General features: G+C 33.4%; 1 protein-coding gene across 1 annotated transcript; it reads right to left on the bottom strand.

The window, feature by feature from the left end:
- Positions 1–12,620: 12,620 nt before the first annotated feature.
- Positions 12,621–14,914, bottom strand: LOC132313019 (tyrosine decarboxylase-like). The gene is made up of 2 exons (XM_059811661.1): positions 14,290–14,914; positions 12,621–13,971 (listed from the first exon to the last, which is right to left on the bottom strand). Exons 1-2 carry the CDS (start codon positions 14,906–14,908, stop codon positions 13,082–13,084), a joined length of 1,509 nt encoding a protein of 502 aa, XP_059667644.1. The 5' UTR covers positions 14,909–14,914; the 3' UTR covers positions 12,621–13,081.
- Positions 14,915–19,613: the final 4,699 nt, after the last annotated feature.

Raw genomic sequence — 19,613 nt, 5'->3', positions numbered from 1 at the left:
TATTGGATAACATTAGATGGATATAAAATGAGTGATGGAATGGAGATTTAAATCTTTATTCAATATGAATATATGATTGATTCTATTCTAGGTTGTATAACAGTGGAAAAGAGTAATCATGTCATTTTTTGTTTTGTTTTTACTTCTTCAGTTTCAATGACATCTTCTCTGGCAACCTCTCCTAATATTTCTGAGAAATTAATGGTCATTTGAAGGCTTGGGATGAAAAGAAGGTGGAGTAACTCCATCACAGAAATGTTTCCTTCCTTTCCTTGTCGGCATGCCAAACTTGTAAATTTTGATTCTACTTATTCCCCATTAAATATTTAGTCTTATTTATATTGTATCTTTTTTGGAGGCTTGAGAAGGGATTCATCAGCTCCAAATATTCAAATTTGGGGCAGTAGTTAGCAAATTGTTTATAGCCTTCTCACCATGGCTTTGGGTAAGTCTTAAGATAATTAATTTCTAATTTGTTTATGGTATACTGTAGACAAATACGGTTTTGGTTTACTGTAGTCAGTCTAATTTGTTTAATTCAAAACTTGTTAAACAATGGGCGAAAAAGACTTCTACCACTGCACTACAAACTGACTTAAAAGCTTCTACAACATTGCAAGATTACAATTCAAACAATGGAAAAAATCTGGAGTAAATAGGAGAAGAGCAGAAGCAAAAAAATAATAATAATAATAATAATATAAAGGACAGCAACTTCTTATTCTTCTGCAAACGCTAGCCCGGTCCAATTTAGTTTTATCTCTCCCTGTTTAAGCTATGTTTTTCTTCCTATCTCCCTGCTCAATCTCTTGAACTAGGCACATCGTCAAAATCAGAAAATATGGTTGTTGAAACAGAGTTTGTTGAAAATTTGTAGTGATAAATCCTATTTAAACTCCATTAATCCAACCATAAAATCAGAAAGAAAGAAAAAAAAATTAATAGCTCAGTTAAAATTTGGTGAAACATGACCAAGAAATCTGAAACTTAAAAGCTCTTGGGTTGATCAAAGCTGGCCCAAGTTTTTAAAAATTCAGTTTTCAAATTTGGTCCAAATGTGAATGACTAATTTAAGCCAAAGATAAAATTGGCTTTTGAATTCCAAAATAAAACCCTTTGTGACGGGTAATCTACATAATGTTATTAATCATTGCAACGAAAAAATAAATTATCTTTCTGCGAATTATAATTAAACAATCAACCATATAACGAAATTTTCAAAATAAAAATCCAATTCTGCCAGCCACGAAAACAAACTTGAAGATCAAATCATTTGTTTTTCCTTTATTTCAATTTCTCATTTTCAAACTGTGGGGGCATGAGCAATAAAACTTTTCAGCTCAATCACTTTCTCTGTTTTTACTTTCCCAATCTCAATGTAAGAACAAACAGAAAGCCTATTTCAACTATATCTCAAGAAATATATAAGGAACACATAACAAAATATATAAGGAACACATCACAGAATATATAAGGGTTTAGATTACCTCCTGATTCTGATAGCTGGCCTCCTCCAAGCCCGAGATTCTCTTCGAAACACCAAAGAATCACTTCTGCAAACCTGATCATCACAAGGAAAGAAGTCATCAAACAAAAGATAGAGCAAGGATAGAAGCAACATGGAACACTTAACACTAGTCTGGTGTTTCGCAGTCTGACTCAAAAATTTGAGTCATTAGGTGGTGCTAATAATACATAACTCATTTATACCCATTAATATAATATGGAACACTTAACACTAGTCTACCACATTTGCAAGACATTAACAACTTTAAATGCTAAGACTTCAGACAAACACTATTACAATGTTATAGTAAATATTTATTTTTTAATTTGACAAAAAGATTACACACCTATTTATCTTCACGGTCTAGATTAAAGTCCCCAAATGGACACATTGATGTGTAAGTGTATTTTTCTTCTCAATAAAATAAATGTTATATAACAGAATATTCAATGGTGTTCACAATCTAATACAGGGTAATTTTTTTTTTTTTTTTTTTTTTGGGGCAAGGTAAATAGAATTGAATTAAAAAGATGGGAACTACTATACAACCATTTAATGACTTCCATTGTGTTGACGATGCCACATTTCCTTGGGGGGGTTGGGTTAGATGAGGAAACTTGGGTGAGTATTGGTCAAAACCACTAGGACTAAAAAGGCTCAAACCCATTACAGCTGGATGTTCACATCCCAAATAATTTTATTATTATATTCATGTATATAACACATGCAATTGCCGACTGCCGACACACCACTGTGTATCCTTACGCTTAAATATATATTTTTGATGTGTTTGGGAGTATAAGATTGAAGTTTTGGAATTAAAATTAATAAAATTAGAGAAAAGTAATAAAAAAATTTAATCAAATATTTTTTTTCAATTTTATCAATTTCATACTTCCAACCACAGCCAACATTAAGTTCAAATTCTAAATACTTAAAAAGAAAAAGAAAAAAACAAAATCATCAACTAAGAAAAAGAGAGAAAAAAAAAAATAGATATGTGCCGTCATTCAGCTTACTCTCTCAGTGAAAGTATGTAAAATCAAAGAAGAAATTTGACAATCAAAGAAGAATTAAAATAGATAATATCATGGTTTTCCAATTTCACATATCTTAATCCTATATTCCTCCGAGCCCTTTATCTAATCCTTATCCTAAACTAGTACTAGTATAAAATTGAGCAATAAGTGGAATGGGTCATATAAGCCATTTACAAAAAAAAAACCTACTGGACTCAAAATTCAAGAATAATAGCAACATATTAATAAAATGTTATCATGTGGATTGTCATACATTTTAATTTCTTATTGAATTCAAATGAAATGATTTTGAACATATAAAATTGGGTGTTAATACTATTATAATTTGCAATTGCAATATCAGTTACATTAATAATTATAATTACAGTATTATAGATTCGGACAAATATCAATATAAATATCAGTATTATAGATTCGGACAAATATCAATTGTGGTCTTGGTTTTGGGTTGTTTATGATCGATAGCAAATAACATTTCATCACACTTCCAATAGAAATTTGAAATGATATATATATATTGAAATGATATATATATATATATATATATATATATATATATATATATATATGTATGTATGTATCATCTTAAATTCTCATTAAAGTAGCTACAAATTTTTTATAAAACATAAACAAGCCTAATGAATATATCAATTCACACCACCCTAGTAATGATATATATGATGCTGACGATAGCTTACAAGTGTGAATAAAAAAATTGATGCTTATGTTCCGATTGGGCAGCAGTCAGTCTACTTGGTTTGGTGGGTAGAAATGGGTGAAGGTGGTTGGGCAATGCCACTAAAACAACAATTTTCTTCTATGAGGTGTAAATCAGACTCAAACCCTTGTGCCAAAACTATAATTGCCATTCCTTTTAGTACAATTTTTTTTAAAACTACTCCTAATTAATTATTAAACACAATTTCAAGTCTACTTCTTTGAAACTATCATGGTTTCCTAGTAATAACACCAAATCCCAAATGGCAATTAAGGAAATCCAATTTCCTAGCTCATGTTGAATAGTGTGGCATAGTTGCAAATCTCTCTTGACGAAAGAAAAATCTAAATCTTCATGCACCATCTTTGTCAAAGTGTTAGCTGTAATTAATGGAATAAAGAAAGACTAGCTATGGCTGCTTCTTCTTGAAGGTTGAGGTCTGTATAGAAGACAAATAGTGGCACCATTTATAGGTGAACTCAGTGCAACCGTAGTTTGGCTCTTCTGCTAGCTTCAAGAAATCACCAGAATCTTGTTTGGTTTTTTTTATCGATCGCGTCGTGGTAGAGATGGAGGAGAGTCTTCCTCCAGGGTTCAGATTTCACCCAACGGATGAAGAACTCGTCACCTATTATCTAACTCATAAGGTTTCTGATTTTACTTTCACGTCCAAAGCTATTGCAGATGTTGATCTTAATAAGTGCGAGCCTTGGGACCTCCCAGGTAGTTTTTAGATTCATGTTTTTCCTTTTCATTTTCATTTCATCTCTCAAGTTTCTATTGTTTTCTAATTCTTGTGTGTGTTTGTGTTTGTGTTTGTGTGTTTGGGTTTGGGTTGTCAATAATTTTTATTTTTTCTTTGAAGTTCTTTTATGCTAAACAAAATTCACAACTTTCATTGTAATTTCCATTATTATTGTTAGTTGGTTTTTATTTTCTTTCTAATAACATAAATTAATCTCAAGCAAAATAAAAACTCTTGCTAGGGTTATTAAAAAGCTGAAAGGGGGTGAAACAAGCTATTAAGATTTGGAATATAACCAAGTTTGGTTCAGTTTTTGAGAGGTTAATTACTGCTAATGATAATCTTATTCAGAAAAAGGATGACGCTTGAAGAGAATATGAAATTGCTCAGTCCAATGAGGAGCTTTTGCTTTTTTAGAAGGCTAGAGTAAGTTGGATTAAAGACCAAGATCAATGTTCAAAGTTTTTTTATCAGCAGATTAAGGCTCGGAGAGTGAAAAATAACATTACTAAACTTCAGGATGATGTTGGTAATTTGATTCATAATGATATTGGTATTCCAAATAAGCTTTTAAATTACTATACTGAAATGTTCTCATCTAAAGGCCAGTATAGTATTCCAGCGGCAGAGTATGTTAGGAATGTTCTTACTCCTGAGGAAGCAGGGTATCTTGAGAGACCTATTACAGGGGAGGAAATCAAGACCACTATATTTTCAATGGGAGCTGATAAAACTCTTGGCCCTGATGGCTTTCCTATGAAATTCTTTAAGGTTTATTGGGATATTGTTGGGGAGGATGTTACTAATGCAGTGTTGCATTTTTTTGTTCATTCTTCTTTGGATAAGGGGCTTAATAATACTTTTATTACTTTGATTCCAAAAGGTAAAGATGTTGTCAAGGTAGGGGAGTTCAGACCAATCTCACTTTGCAATTCTTTGTACAAGGTGATTACTAAAATTCTTGCCTTAAGATTGGGGACTGTTTTGGATCAGTTGGTAAGGAAAGAACATAATGCTTTTATAAGTGGAAGGAAAATTCAAGATAATATTATCATTGCAAATGAATTATTGAGAGGTTTTGGAGCCAAGTCTACTAAGCCTATTTTAGTCTGGAAGGTGGACCACTGAAAGGCTTATGACTCTATTCAATGGAACTTTTTGTTTCACATTCTTCAATTATTTAGGTTTGGCAGCAAATGGATAGGTTGGATTCAGGGATGTATTACCACAGCTTGGTTTTCATTGTTAATTAATGGTAGTCTTTATGGTTTTTTCAAATCATCTAGAGGAATTAGGCAAGGCTGCCCCCTATCTCCCCTCTTATTTACCTTGGTGACAAATTACCTTTCAGGTATGTTCCAAAATGAATGTGATGCAGGACATCTGGTGGTTTCTGAAGCAACTCGAAGGGCACAGGTTGGGGTTACTCACTAGTTTTTTGCAGATGACCTTCTTGTAGTAGGGAGGGCAACATGGCCTCAGTTTTGACTTTAAGGAGAATGATGAGACACTTTGATTCAGTTTCTGGTTTGGCTATTAATGGAGATAAGTCTAAGATTTTTTTTACTAGATCGATGAGAAAAAAGTCCATGATACTTCGAATTCTTGGATGCAAACAAGGAAATCTTCCTTTCACTTATTTAGGTGTTTCGATTTCTAATAAAGGCCTAAAAAGATTGGATTGTAAACCTTTGATTGAAAAGGTTGAAGCAGCTACCATAAGATGGGCTAGTATGAATTTATCTATAGCTGGGAGAGTTGAATTGATTAGAGCTGTTATTACTCCTATGGCATTGTATTGGACCTCTGTTTATTCTCTTCCAGCTGCTGTTGTTAACATTATAGAGAGAAGAATGCAAAATTTTGTTTGGGGTTATAGTTCTCAATCTTATAAGCTCCATGGTTTGTGTTAGAAAAAGCTATCTACTCCAAAATCTGAAGGTGGTTTGGGCATACGAAAGTTGATTGACATTGACAAAGCTGCTAAATGTGTTTTAGCTTGGGAATTTTTACTTTCAAAGGATAGATTGTGCATGGCTTGGTATAAACAAATGAATTTGAAGAAGTCTACTTATTGGTCTGTTGTCAATCAAAACATAATGCAATCTAAACCAGGAAAACAAGAGTTAAAAGTAAAAATCAGCTAGATGGTCCCACCAACAAGCATAATCATAAAAGAGTAAAAAAAAAAAATTAACAAAAACAGATAGAGAATAGAATGCTTGGGTGAGAAACTAAGGCAGTTGGGTGTGGCCTTAGATGGTGAGACACACTTGTTTAACATTGTCATTCAAGAAGCAAGATTAGGTGTTTCAGTTTTGACATCTGAAATGGAAATTTGGTTTTTTTTTTTTTGTTTTTATTTTTTTATTTTTTTTTTATATGTTTCAAATTTTGAATAATACAATCATATAATTCCAAAGGTGCTCAAACCTCAAAATCAAGACAATGATATATGCATCTACATGGTTAGAAATGATGTATTACCATAAATTTCAAAGAGAATACTCATCATTATCAAAACTTTCAATAATTAGGTCAATTAATTGAAGTACTAAGTAAAGGTTAGGTCTAAATTCTCTACCATATACTTCCAAGCACCTACAGCTTGCATTCCACTCAGTTGCTATTCCAGCCAGTTGCTAATAAGTAGTTTCGATGGACCAACCAACAATAGCTAAAGACATGAAAATTACACTTTGATTACCTTTGTATTAATTTAAGTCAATGTATTTGGCATCTTCAATGTCTCTGTTGACCTTTTTTTGACTGAGGATTGTGTCTTATGAACACTTGTTTATATATATACACATGATTTATTTTGTTATATATACGAACCTCTTATTTAGAGAGTATTTAGCACGTACAGTGCATCAAAACAGTATCATTTCAATCATCAACAAGAAAAGCCAACAAAAGACATTTTCTTCAAAGCTATAAATAAATGTTTTTTTACAAAAATTAATTGTTATAGTGGAGTAGTATAAAGCAAAGGGAAATTAGCAATTAATTATTAAAGGTGAAATTAAAGGGTGTGTGTGTATAATTGTGTCTTTGTTTTAGAAATAGAAAGAATAACCACCAAGGGATAGAATTATGGGCTGCTGTAACCTAACTTACAATCATTGTCATGAAAAGGTAAATAATTATTAACTGGTTTAGCCCAAAAACAGTGCAATAGAAAGTTTTGCATACTTAAGTTTTTGCCTAGTAGTTTGTAAATTTAATTAGGACATTCCAGCTCTCAGTTTGTAGTAGATATGATTAGTATGTCATCTTCTCCGATGCCAAATAGCTTGAAATCATAATGGAAATTATTAAGAAAAGTAATGAGGAAAGTTGTTGGGAAGAATCCAATGGCTAGGTCCATAATTTTAATCCAAAGTGCGAAGAGTATAATCCATTTTCTATGGATTTGCAGGCCACATACATCTAAATTAATAAAAAACTTCCCCAAAAAATAAATAAATGCATTGGTAATTTGGTATATATACATTATATATATTATTTGATTAGATACTCCAAAAAGAATTGACACACCAATTTGATATCAATATATTTGATTAGTATGCATTGGTAGTTTTGCAAACTTGAAATACACTTTGTAATCCAATCTGATATCAATATATTTGATTTCAGCCATATAATTTTTTTTTTTTTTTAATGGAGTTTGGAAGTACCATTGAGACATATATATATATATATATATATATTAATTTTAAAGAAGTTTGATGTGAAAAGTTCATTAATGGCATGTAGAGTTGGGACCAACATATTTATAAGCATCAGCTAATTCCTACCAATTTGAAGGTTTGGCAGACATTTATCAGTTTTAGCTACTCTTTACCAGTCTAAAGGTTTGGAAGATTTCAGGAGAACAAATTAAAATCAATGGCTATTAAGATTAATACATTTGGGCACTATATTGGCCGAAGACAGAAATAAAAATTTCAAACTACTATATGGTTACATTACCATAAAATAGTTTGACATTATTGTGAGTTATTTTTATTTTTATTTTTATAAAATAAAAATAAAAAATTATATGGTGCTAGCTAGCTAGATTCACCTACAGGTTGAACCTAAAATGAAGATGGAGACTTTATCGATCCTCAAAAATATTCAAGTGTCTGACTCGTGAACTCAACCTTAATGTATTTAAGCTTTTATTCTGTTCATGGTTTAGGTAAACAAAACATTTTCATTTTAACTAACAATGAAAGATAGGTGAAGAGATTGAGGTCAACCTTAGGAGTTAAAGTATGAAAATTGGTATTAGATGGGGGGTTAATAAGGTATGGTGTCTAGGTCAACATAGGAGCATCATGACTAAGTATTAAAGGGAATAAAAAAGGTTCCCCCATTGAACTCGGAGCATCTTTCTTAGTAAGATTTAGGAGACAAGGTGGATGGAACATCATTGGAGATAGTCTAGATCTGATTAAATACGTTGACAGTAACTTTGAAGAAATTAACAATAAACTTATTTAAACTGTTGAAAAAATGAAATTGCAGCTTCCTAAACAACTGAATCTAAATAAAGACCTAAATTATCATGAAAATTTGCAGCCAAATCAACCAGATCACACCATTCAAAAAGTATGTAACAATAAAACATAAGAACAAACAGAAAATCTATTTCAACTATATCTCAAGAAATATATAAGGAACACATAACAGAATATATAAGGAACACATAACAGAATATATAAGGGTTTATAAAGTTCCATCACAATAGTACCTCCTGATTTTGATAGTCTCCACCAAGCCCGAGATTCTCTTCGAAACAACAATGAATCGCTTCTGCAAACCTGTATTTCCCACAGCGATTCAGCCTCAGACCACAAGCCGACTCCAGATTTGGTGAAGATTGAATCTTGTGATTCGGTGAAGATTGAAGCCCAAAGAATGTTTGATTAAGAACCTCTGTCTTCTGCAACGGTGGAAGAGGGTGGAAGAGCCTCCGTCTTCTGCAACGATGGAAAAGGGTGGAAGAGGATGGAAGACGGTAGAAGAGGATAGAAGACGGTGGAAGAGGCGTGATGGCTTGAGCGTTCAGAACTGAAGACTAGGTATACAAATGTAATGAGATATATGATTAAACGACGTAGTTTATGCCCCTTTTGAGTATTTTATAAAATAAAATTATTTTATATATTATATTTTTGTAGCGCCAAACAAAAAATGAAGTGCCAAATGTTACCGCGCTATTTTTTGTGGAATTGGGGACGGGCTAGTTTAGGTTTTAGGGACAGTCTTTAGAGTGTGCCAAAAAATAAAGTTTTAGGGACGGGCTAGTTAAGGTTTTAGGGACAGTTTATGAGATTGTGCCAAAAAATAAGGTTTTAGGGACGGGCTAGTTAGGTTTTAGGGACAGTCCTTGAGACTGTGCCAAAAAATAAGGTTTTAGGGACAGTCCTAAAAAACTGTCCCTAAAACATAGGGTTTTAGGGACAGTTTTTAGGACTGTCCCTAAAGGACTGTTACTAAAACCCATATTTCTTGTAGTGAACCCTATGTTCAAATTCCATTGGAGATGCAAGAAGCTTTCAATTACTCATCTTACCTTTGCTGATGATATCTTGATGTTCTCCTATGCAAATACACACTCAGTTAAAGTTTTGATGGAAACACTCAATAACTTCTGCAATGTGTCTGGAATGCAAATTAATTGAGTTAAATCAAGGACTTTCTTTACAAGAGTTGACAATACCTTAAAGTCTAATATACTATCCATTCTCTAATTTGAAGCTGGTTCACTGCCTATGATTTACTTGGGATTACCATTATCCTCATCAGCAATTAGAGCAAGGGACTGCCAAACACTGGGGGAAAAGATTACTTCAAGAGTGGGTAAGTGGGCTTCAAGATTTCTATCCTATGCTGGTAGATCAGTCCTAATCAAATCTGTTCTTTATTCCATACAAGCATTTTGGTCACAGGTGTTTATCTTACCAAAGGGGTTTTTAGAGCAAATCAATCAAGTGCTTGGAAACTTTCTCTGGACTGGGGTTGATCTAAGGAACAAAGGGGCCAAAGTTACTTGGCAAGCAATTTGCAGACTAAGAGCAAATGGAGGTCTAGGTTTCAATGATCTAGAACTGACAAATAGGATTGCAAGTTTAAAGCATATTTGGAAACTTTGTTCTAGGAAGGAAAGTCTTTGGGTGGATTGGTGTTATAGATACCTGATTAAAAGCAGAAGTTTTTGGACAGTGAAAGCAATTGGATTGAGTTCAGGTTTTTGGAAGAAGCTACTTAGAATTCGATCAATGGCAAGAGGAATACTGAAGCATAGGGTGGGGGTAGGGAAGGAGACTAGCCTATGGATAGATTACTAGCTGCCAAATGGTCCTATAGTGCAGTAATTGGGGCTCAATGGTGTGAAAATTCTTCAACTGAACAACACTCTCTTAGTTGATAGCCTAATTTCCAACCACCAATGGGTGAATCCAAACACAATTCAGCTGCATCCATTTTTTCAACTTGAAACATTCCTTTCACAGCTTCAGGAGCTACCTCAGCCCACAACTGAACAAGATTCCATAAAATGGTTACCTAGCCCTACCAAGATATACTCAATGGCACACACCCTTGCCTATTTCAGTCCACCATCTCCAATCTTTCATTGGCACAAAGTGGTATGGTTCAAACACCACATGCCCAAACACAGTCGCATTCTTTGGCTAGCAGTAAGGGGCAGATTGTATACATGCCAAGCCAGTTCGTCACAAGCACTACACTAACAGATGTTATCTTTGCAAGGTAGATTGGGAATCACTAGATCATTTGTTCTTTAAATGTGAATACTCTTCTCACGTCTGGAAGTATATACAAGATGTAGCAGGATTTTATATTATGCCTAAAACCTGGGCACAACTAGTTCTTTGGTGTTCCACCCATTGACGTTCATCTGAGTTTTCTCTTCACAAGTTTTTTTGGGCTGCAACTGTATATTTCATCTGGATGGAGAGAAATGTTAGGGCTTTTCGCAATCAATCAACCTCTGCTAACACCATCATAGGCCAAATCAGAAGCTGTGTTAGAGCAAGACTTGCAACAATTAAGCTAAGAAACTCCTATGACCTGAGAAAAATCACTTCCTTTACACAGCTGCAAAACCTCTTCAAGCAAACATGCACCACAGCAGGTGGACACAGCTGGTTACTAGCATGAAGGGACCATCACAGGTGTGGCACGTGATGAGAAGGAAAATTGAAAATTGAGATTGCGTCATAGTTACTGGTTTATATGCACAGTTGCAGTTAGAGTAATTGCAGAGTTATTAATCTTGTTTGTTAACTACTGTTGGCTGTTTTCTTTTGGTGTAATCACCCCCTTCTTTGGGGATCACATTGTACATTCTTTATCTTATTATATACGAGCTTATCCATTAACCAAAAAATAATAATAATAGCAATCTATGGATAGTGATAAAACCAAAAAAAAAAGGAGCAAGTTTAAAAAGAGAGTAAGTGCGCCAGGTAAAGTTTAATAAATATGGGATCAAAATGAAGAGAAAAGGTGCTGTATATCTTTTCGAATTTCAAGATGTGTCATTACATGAATTTTATTTAGCCTCTGCTGAAGGCTCCTCAATAATTGTTTTATAATTTTGAATAATTCTTTTATATTTTCAAAAGAATTGAACAAGAATTTCTTCACACTGAATATCAAATTTAAGATATAAACAAAAACTAATACAATATAGAAACTCCATAATTTGTAGTATCCTTTTATTTCCACTCCACCTCTGGACCAGACCCTCAACAACAGCTCACATTCTTTAGAATCTAGAATTGCTAACTTTTTAATCCTTAGAAATATGGATCAGACGTGTGTGTGAGTACCAACTAGGAAAAAAATAATAATAATAAAAAATAAATTCCCGCCTAGAATTGCTAACTTTGTTAGCTGTGGGGTTTAGCATACCTTTTCCTTGGATGATTTTGTGAGTTTGTGTCTAGGTCCAAATTCTGGATTGTACAGATTTGTGTGTTTATATATGTATATATTAGATGATTTTGGCATTTTCTTCCATATGCTTTATAGTGCGGATTTACTTTCTAACAATGAAAAGGAGGTGATGTGTGAATTGGTTAACATTATTGTGTTGGAGTTTTTTTTTATATCTGGTAAGTTATTGATCAATGATATTTGGAAATAGATGAAAGAAACATCAAGTTTTGAAACCCATGTGTGTGTGTGTGTGTGTATATACTGTATGTTTTGTCATGGACTTAATTAATTAATAATTAAAATAGGATTGTTTGATGAATGCATCTAAAGATAAAAAAGACAAGACTAACAAATTTAGGTTGTAAGCTGTTTATTTTGTTGTTGATGTATGACCCTTTTTTATGCTTCGGTTTGGCAGTGGTTGTGCAGCTCGAGACGGGGTTGGTTTGTGAAAATTTGGTATGAGCTTTTTATTGGGAAGGTGATGCATTCTCACTGGTGTTGCGGGTGGGTCTTCTTATTTTTGGGTTTTGGCTCGTGGCTGTTGTTATTGAGCATTTGGTAACTCAAATTTTTACAAAGCATTGAACAAGAATTGGGCTATGGAGGTAAACGAAGGTTTGTTACAGAACTACGTACCATAATCCCAATGTATTTCAAAAATGGATATCAAACGAAAGATCAAGAAAAATGGAACAAAGTTCTTATAATTAAATCCTTACTGAAATTTCTAATTTTTGTTAACAATTGTTGAGACATAATAGCAATCTATGGATAGTGACGACACCCCAAAAAAAAAAAAAAAAACAAAAAGGAGCAAGTTTAAAAAGAGAGAAGAGGTGCTGTATATCTTTTCGAATTCCAAGATGTGTCACTTACATGAATTTTATTTAGCCTCTGTTGAAGGCTCCTCAATAATTGTTTTATAATTTTGAATAATTCCTTTATATTTTCAAAAGAATTGAACAAAAATTTCTTCACACTGAATATCAAATTTAAGACACAAACAAGAACTAATACAATATAGAAACTTCATAATTTGTAGTATCCTTTTATTTCCATTCCACCTCTGGACCAAACCCTCAACAGCAGTTCACATTCTTTAGAACCTACTAATTAAGCATGGCATCTGCATGCTCCTGCACCACCTTCCAGGCCAGGTTCACGTGCCGATGCTCGGTAAGCGTCGCACCGATGGCAAATCGGATCACATAGACCCCTCCGATCACTGCATGAGTCATGTAGACTCGGCCCGACCCATTGACGGACTCCAATAACTCGCGGTTCAACTCGTTAGCGCATTCCCCATTGAACAAACCCTTGTAACCATCATCACAACATATTGCTGATGGCAAAACCCTAAAACAGACCATAGCAAAATTTCTAGGCACCACAACTTCAAACCTCTTGTCACTTGCTACAAACCCTTCAAAATGCTTGGCCATTTCAACATGACCTCTTATATAGTTTCTTAGTTTAGTCACACCATGGCTTCTTAGCACAATCCATAGCTTCATGGCTTGAAATCGCCGGCTTAGGCCTATTTGCCAGTCTTTGTAGTCCACCACCAGCTTTGAGTCAGTGGCCTTGTTCCTCAAGTATTCGGGGTATGTTGAGAGAGCCTTGACAAGGGCACTTGGGTCTTTAACCCAAAGGCAGCAACAATCAAGGCCAGTCAACAACCATTTGTGTGCATTGAAGCTAAATGAGGTTGCTCCTTCTACTCCATCAATGAAGCGCCTGAACTCCGGGCATATGCATGCACTCCCGGCATACGCCGCGTCCACGTGAACCCATATGCCATGTTGTTTTGCAACATCACATATTGGTCCTAATGGATCAACAGCATTTGATGAGGTAGTCCCAACTGTGGCACATATATACAATGGGATTAAACCCATTTTCACATCTGACAGTATTGTGGACAGCAATGAGTCTGGAGATAGCCCGAATTCCATAGATTTTGTCGTTGAGATTGCTCGAAAATTCTTGGGGTGGATACCTGTTAATTCGAAAGTAATTTTGAAAATCTACATATCACTAGCATAATCAATTTATTACTTGCATGACAAAATTTTAGTGTGTAAAAATGTGTTTGTAGAAAGTTTCAAGTGACATGTCTTTTAGTAGTAGTATTCTTAGAAGCTCATGATTACATAAATGGTCAACTTTAGGTGTTCTTATCAACAGCATTTGATGAGGTAGTTGGAATTTTAAATTAATTTTTTTGGAATTCCAATTTAAAGACACGAATTTCGTACTACAAAATGCAGCATTAATATATTTGATAAAAAGAGGATAAAGAATTGCTTATCAATACCGGCAATGTGAGCTGCTTTCAGGAATGAAGAATGGGTTTGATCGGAGCCATAAACGACTAGCTTCCCTGTGTTTTCTTTACCAATTTGGCTTAGCTTTTGATCTCTGGCGGCGGTTAGGGTGCACACAATGGCCTCACAAGTACCACCATGAATGACACCGCCACCTCCACCACTGAAATGGAATGACTTTGGAAGCTTGAGCAACTTGGCAAGCCAATCCATGACTATATTCTCCAGCTCAGTCGCAGCCGGTGACGATTGCCAATTAAATGCGACCACATTAAAGCCGGATAAGAGCATTTCGCCTAGAAAACCAGCAATGCTTGTGTTTATTGGAAAGTAAGCAAAGAAGTTGGGACTTTGCCAATGTGTTAGGCCAGGAATAATATCAGTCTCCACATCTTGGAGAATTGTTTCAATGGGTTCAGGGTTGTTTGGGGCTGACTCTGGCAAACGTTGCCGGAGATAACCCGGTTCGACTCGGCTTCGGACCGGGTATTTCTCGATGTTCTTGTAATAGTCTGCTAGGAAATCAACGAGTAGGTGGCCTTGTCTCCTGAATTCTTCGGGGTCTAGTGGGTTCATGGTTTTGGTGATGAAGTTTTCTTGTGAACCCATCTGGTGTGGTTTGGGATCATAAGAGATCGAGTTGATGTGGTGGTTGCCAAGTGAGCAATTTCTAGCATTGTCTTTGGGCTGCTGGCTGGATGCCAAATGCAAGTCACCGCGATAAATTCTACAATATCTCGGAATATTTTCACATGTGATATTACTTTTAATGAAAGTTTCAGTTTTCTTTTTTTTTTTTTTTTTTTTTGTTTTTTTTGTTTTTAGTAAATAGAGATGTGAAGAGTTTTTATTTAAAATAAGTAAATAGTTTTGTTTGAGAGATGTGAAGGTGATCAGTGTACCAATTTATTAAACTTGCCAAAGTCTTCTAGCTTAGCTGGTAAGATGTCTTCTGTTGGCTCTTGGAGCGTATGGGTTCGAGTCTTGGCACCAACTAACCCCTAACATTTACCCTTCAAAAAAAAAAAACGCAATATTTATTTTCTCATAAATATCAAATAATAACCTGTGAAATGTGTAATTGTCGCATACATTTAATACCAAAAATTTTGGATACCACATTGGTACCTAATGAAGCCAACTCAGTTAAAAAAAATCAATTATGGAATATTTTAGATTCACTACAATGCTTATTGAAGATTATAGAAGAAAACCCTACAATTATCCAAGATTAAAGGTTCACTAGAATGCTTAACCAATGTCAATTTCAACTAAAAAAATATCATAATTTACACTAACAGATGACAAATGAAATAATCATAAATTCTTACATTTATGTGTGACATAAGTTAGTTAACACTGTGTCAATACCTTGTTTTAATGGTGAAGGTCATTAGTGTTCTAATTTATGAAACTTCGCAATGTTTATTTTCTCATAAATATCAAATAATAGCCTGTGAAATGTGTAATTGCCGCATACATTTAATACCAAAATTTTTGGATAACACATTGGTACCTAATGAAGCCAAGTCAATTCAAAAAATCAATTATGGAAGATTTTAGATTCACTACAATGCTTATTGAAGACAAATGAAAGAATCATAAATTAAGTTCTAAATCTACAATGTTCAGTTCAAAACAAAAATTTCACTGTATTTTGAACAAATAATGAACAATACTATTAAATGCACAATATTAATAACATATATTAAGACTTCCCAACCATCAAGCATTAATTAGGTCAATTGTAGATACCAGCTCAGATTCATTGTAGATTTCTTTCATGTAGATGAAGAGGAGAATCTTATTGAAGAAATCACCAATTCCTAGAAGGAAATCACTGCAATCTGGGTTTTGATTCAAAAAAAGGAAATAAAAAAGTAAAAATAGAGGAGGGAGGAATTAGGGTTTTAAATAAAAAAGGAATTCAAAAGCAATATGTTTTTTATGGAACAAGGTTATACGAATTAGGGTTTGGATTAAAGAAATTAAATAGAAATAATGAACAAAACGAAAAGGGAAGGAGGGAAATAACAAAACCAAAAGGGAAGGAAGGGAAAGTGAAAGTGCAAAAGCGGGGGCGGGTGCGCCAAATTTTTCAACTTATTTCAACTTTCCTTTTTGTATTTTCTTTCTTTTTTTTTTGTTTTTTTTTTTTTTTTTTTGATCTTTACGTTTTAATTTGTCTTTTTCTTTTTACTTTTCATGTTCTTTTTCGTCTCTGAATCAGATCTGCTGGGTCAACTTGTGAACATGATCTATCATGCATAGAGCTTATTGTCATTGATATCTAGAACATAATTTTTAAGTTACTCACAGTTTACTGCTTTAAGGTGATTTGGTTTTTGTTAATTTTTTTAAATATATATATATATATATATATATATATATATATATATATTAGGTTACGAAGAAATGAAGTATGGCTATGAGATCATAAGAGATCGAGTTGATGTGGTGGTTGCCAAGTGAGCGAGAATATATTGCAGAATTTATAGCATTGTCTTTGGGCAGTTGGCTGGATGCCAAATGCAAGTCACCGTGACAAATTCTACAATATCTCGGAATATTTTCACATGTGATATTACTTTTTATTAAAGTTTTTTTTTTTTTTTTTAGTAAATAGAGACGTGAAGAGTTTTTATTTAAAATAAGTAAATAGTTTTGTTTGAGAGTGATATTACATCCAAATACGTTTAGTATGGTATGGTAATTATAGTGGCAAAGATGATACCTAATAACAGTAAGAAAAATTTCATTCGTGACACATATCTTGACAGTACAGTGAGTATATAACTTCTTATTTTAAGAACAGTTAAAAACTAATATATATATATATATTATATTCAAACAGACAAACCAATAAGTTCTCTTTCTAATATTTAAACACAAGTGAGGAAGTTGTACCAGTACCAGAATATTCAAACTACCACTCCACAGTTATTTTAGGATTTCCGATAGATTTAAAATTACTCGGTTTTGGGTAGAATTTGATCTAAAATGACTTACGTGGAAAAAATAATTGAAGTTGTATATTGATGATGAAGTACACCAAACACAGAAATTAAGCATTTCGAGGTGTAGTGCAGAAAATGATTGTCTTGTCTTGTCCCGTCAACTAACATGACTATTATAATATTCAGGCCACATCAGTCACATGTCACCACATTTATGTACCATCTGTTTTCATGTCATGTCCCCATTATTTTTCCTAGCGAGGACGCCAGCGCCTCATACCGTTTGGTAGGTGCACAGTTAGGATTTTAATTTGAGGATAATTTTAAAATAAAAATTAAAAAATTAATTAATATTGATATAGCACGTAAAGAAAAACTTTAAAAAGAAAAAAAGAATAGAATATTAAAATATATTTGAAAGGAAAAAAATTATACTATATTTCAAAAAGAGAATTTTGAGTTTTTTTTTTTTAAAGAATTTAAAAAATAGAAGAAAGAAAAAATTAAGATAATTTTATAAATTAAAAATTTAGAGATGACATGATATATAATTTTTCATATATACTATAAAAAAATACAAATTAACTATATATATTTTATTGGGCGAGACAGGTAAGGGGCACGTGCCCCCTAGGTGTTAATTGGCTTAGCCACAGCCCTTGGGCCGAGAGTCGAAGCTGTTCGCACGCCCTGAAGAGCCTTGTTCAGATCTCCACACCTAAACAATCTATTGGCCCGATCATTTCATGGTGTGACTTATAAGTCTCACAATCTCTTTCATATTTTGAGTGTACTTTTGCTCTTAAGCTATGTCAATGCATGTGCTTTCGTTCTTATGTTTATTGCATGTCACTTAAAATTTATCATTTTCATGTACTCACTTTATGTGATTTAGAATGTGACATATGCCATACTTCCCTGGGAGTAATGACACTATACATTAATACTCTTGGTGTATTGTAATTTTTTCTGCAGAAACACAAAGCTAATCTCAGCATCGTGGGCCACTGGTAATGGAGAAAATAAAAAATGGAGCATTGGTCGAGTAAGGCCCATGCTTGGGTATGATAACCATAGTGGCAAGGATGGTACCTACTGGTGTAGGAGAGATGTAAGTTTTTAATAAAGAGTTAAAATTTGATACTTTAAAATTTATAAAAAATATTAACTCGCTAAATTACCGAATCATATACATACTCTCATAAGTAAGGTGCTATTTTAAATAAAAAAATTCAATTTCTTGTACCATCAACATAAATTGAGAGTTTCACTAACGTGGTTCTTCCCGATGCATCAATTATTTTTACCAAGCCCGCATTTAAATACAAAACGGCATTATTGTCAATCAGTGTGACATTATTGTGGGCCCAATCATGTGGGCCCCCTCACTTAGTTGGCCCATGTGGTTCTCCTCGGTACTTTGACAGCCCACTTGTACGCCATCAGAGTCCTTGCTTTTGGGGACAGTGATCTACTGATCCGAACGATCGTAGAATTGTAGGAGAGGGGCGACATTAAACAATAATAATAACAATAATATATACTGCGGTATTGTTAGATTTTAATTGGGATATTTTTATAATTTTTATAAAAAATTAAATAAATAAAAAATGAAGATGGGCAAAAACAAAGATTTCATTTTAAGACTTTTACAAAATTTATAGGTAATTTTTGTAAAAAAAAAAAATTAATGCCCCACTAATCCTTTGAATTGAAAATTAATCACCAAAGTGTTTTAACTTTTTATTCATAAAATTCTGTACCTTAATTTTATTACAATATCGTCCTTATATAAGAAAAATAAAGAAATATATATTGCCTAAATTAACTAAATAATAATGCCTAATATAAAATTCAAATAATATTATTATTGGTTTCCTACGGATAATATGCACATGTATATATAGTTTCTCTAGATTAAACCAATGTATAGATTGGTATTGTTTGCCGATTTAGGTAGACTAATCATAATTTTGTGTCAGTTTTGTATTGCTCTTAATAAACAAAACTGAGGTTTTTTTGGGGTAGTTAAGTATCAAATACTAGTTTGTGTTCGCGAATTCTATGCATGATTAATTAAAAAGTTTTATGGAAGATTGCTTTGCCCAGTATATATACACAATTGTAGATGGGTAAGTATGTTAAAACCTATTTGAGGAGATTTCAAAGTATCAAGTTTGATTGAATATTTAATATGCAAATCTATGTGCGTGCTGATGCATGTATGGTAACTATTATATTGAATGGTTATAAACGTATACAAATATCTCCTAGTATTTTGACCTGTAGTAAAATAAAAAGTTTTGGAATATTATCCAACAAATAAAAAAATAAAAAACTCTATCAATTAGGTCACT

This window comes from Cornus florida, unplaced genomic scaffold (assembly GCF_030987335.1).
Source record: "Cornus florida cultivar Cherokee Brave unplaced genomic scaffold, ASM3098733v1 CherokeeBrave_3.0.0_Hap2_Chr01, whole genome shotgun sequence".
Lineage (NCBI taxonomy): Eukaryota > Viridiplantae > Streptophyta > Magnoliopsida > Cornales > Cornaceae > Cornus > Cornus florida.
This window is presented reverse-complemented; position numbering and strand designations above follow the sequence as displayed.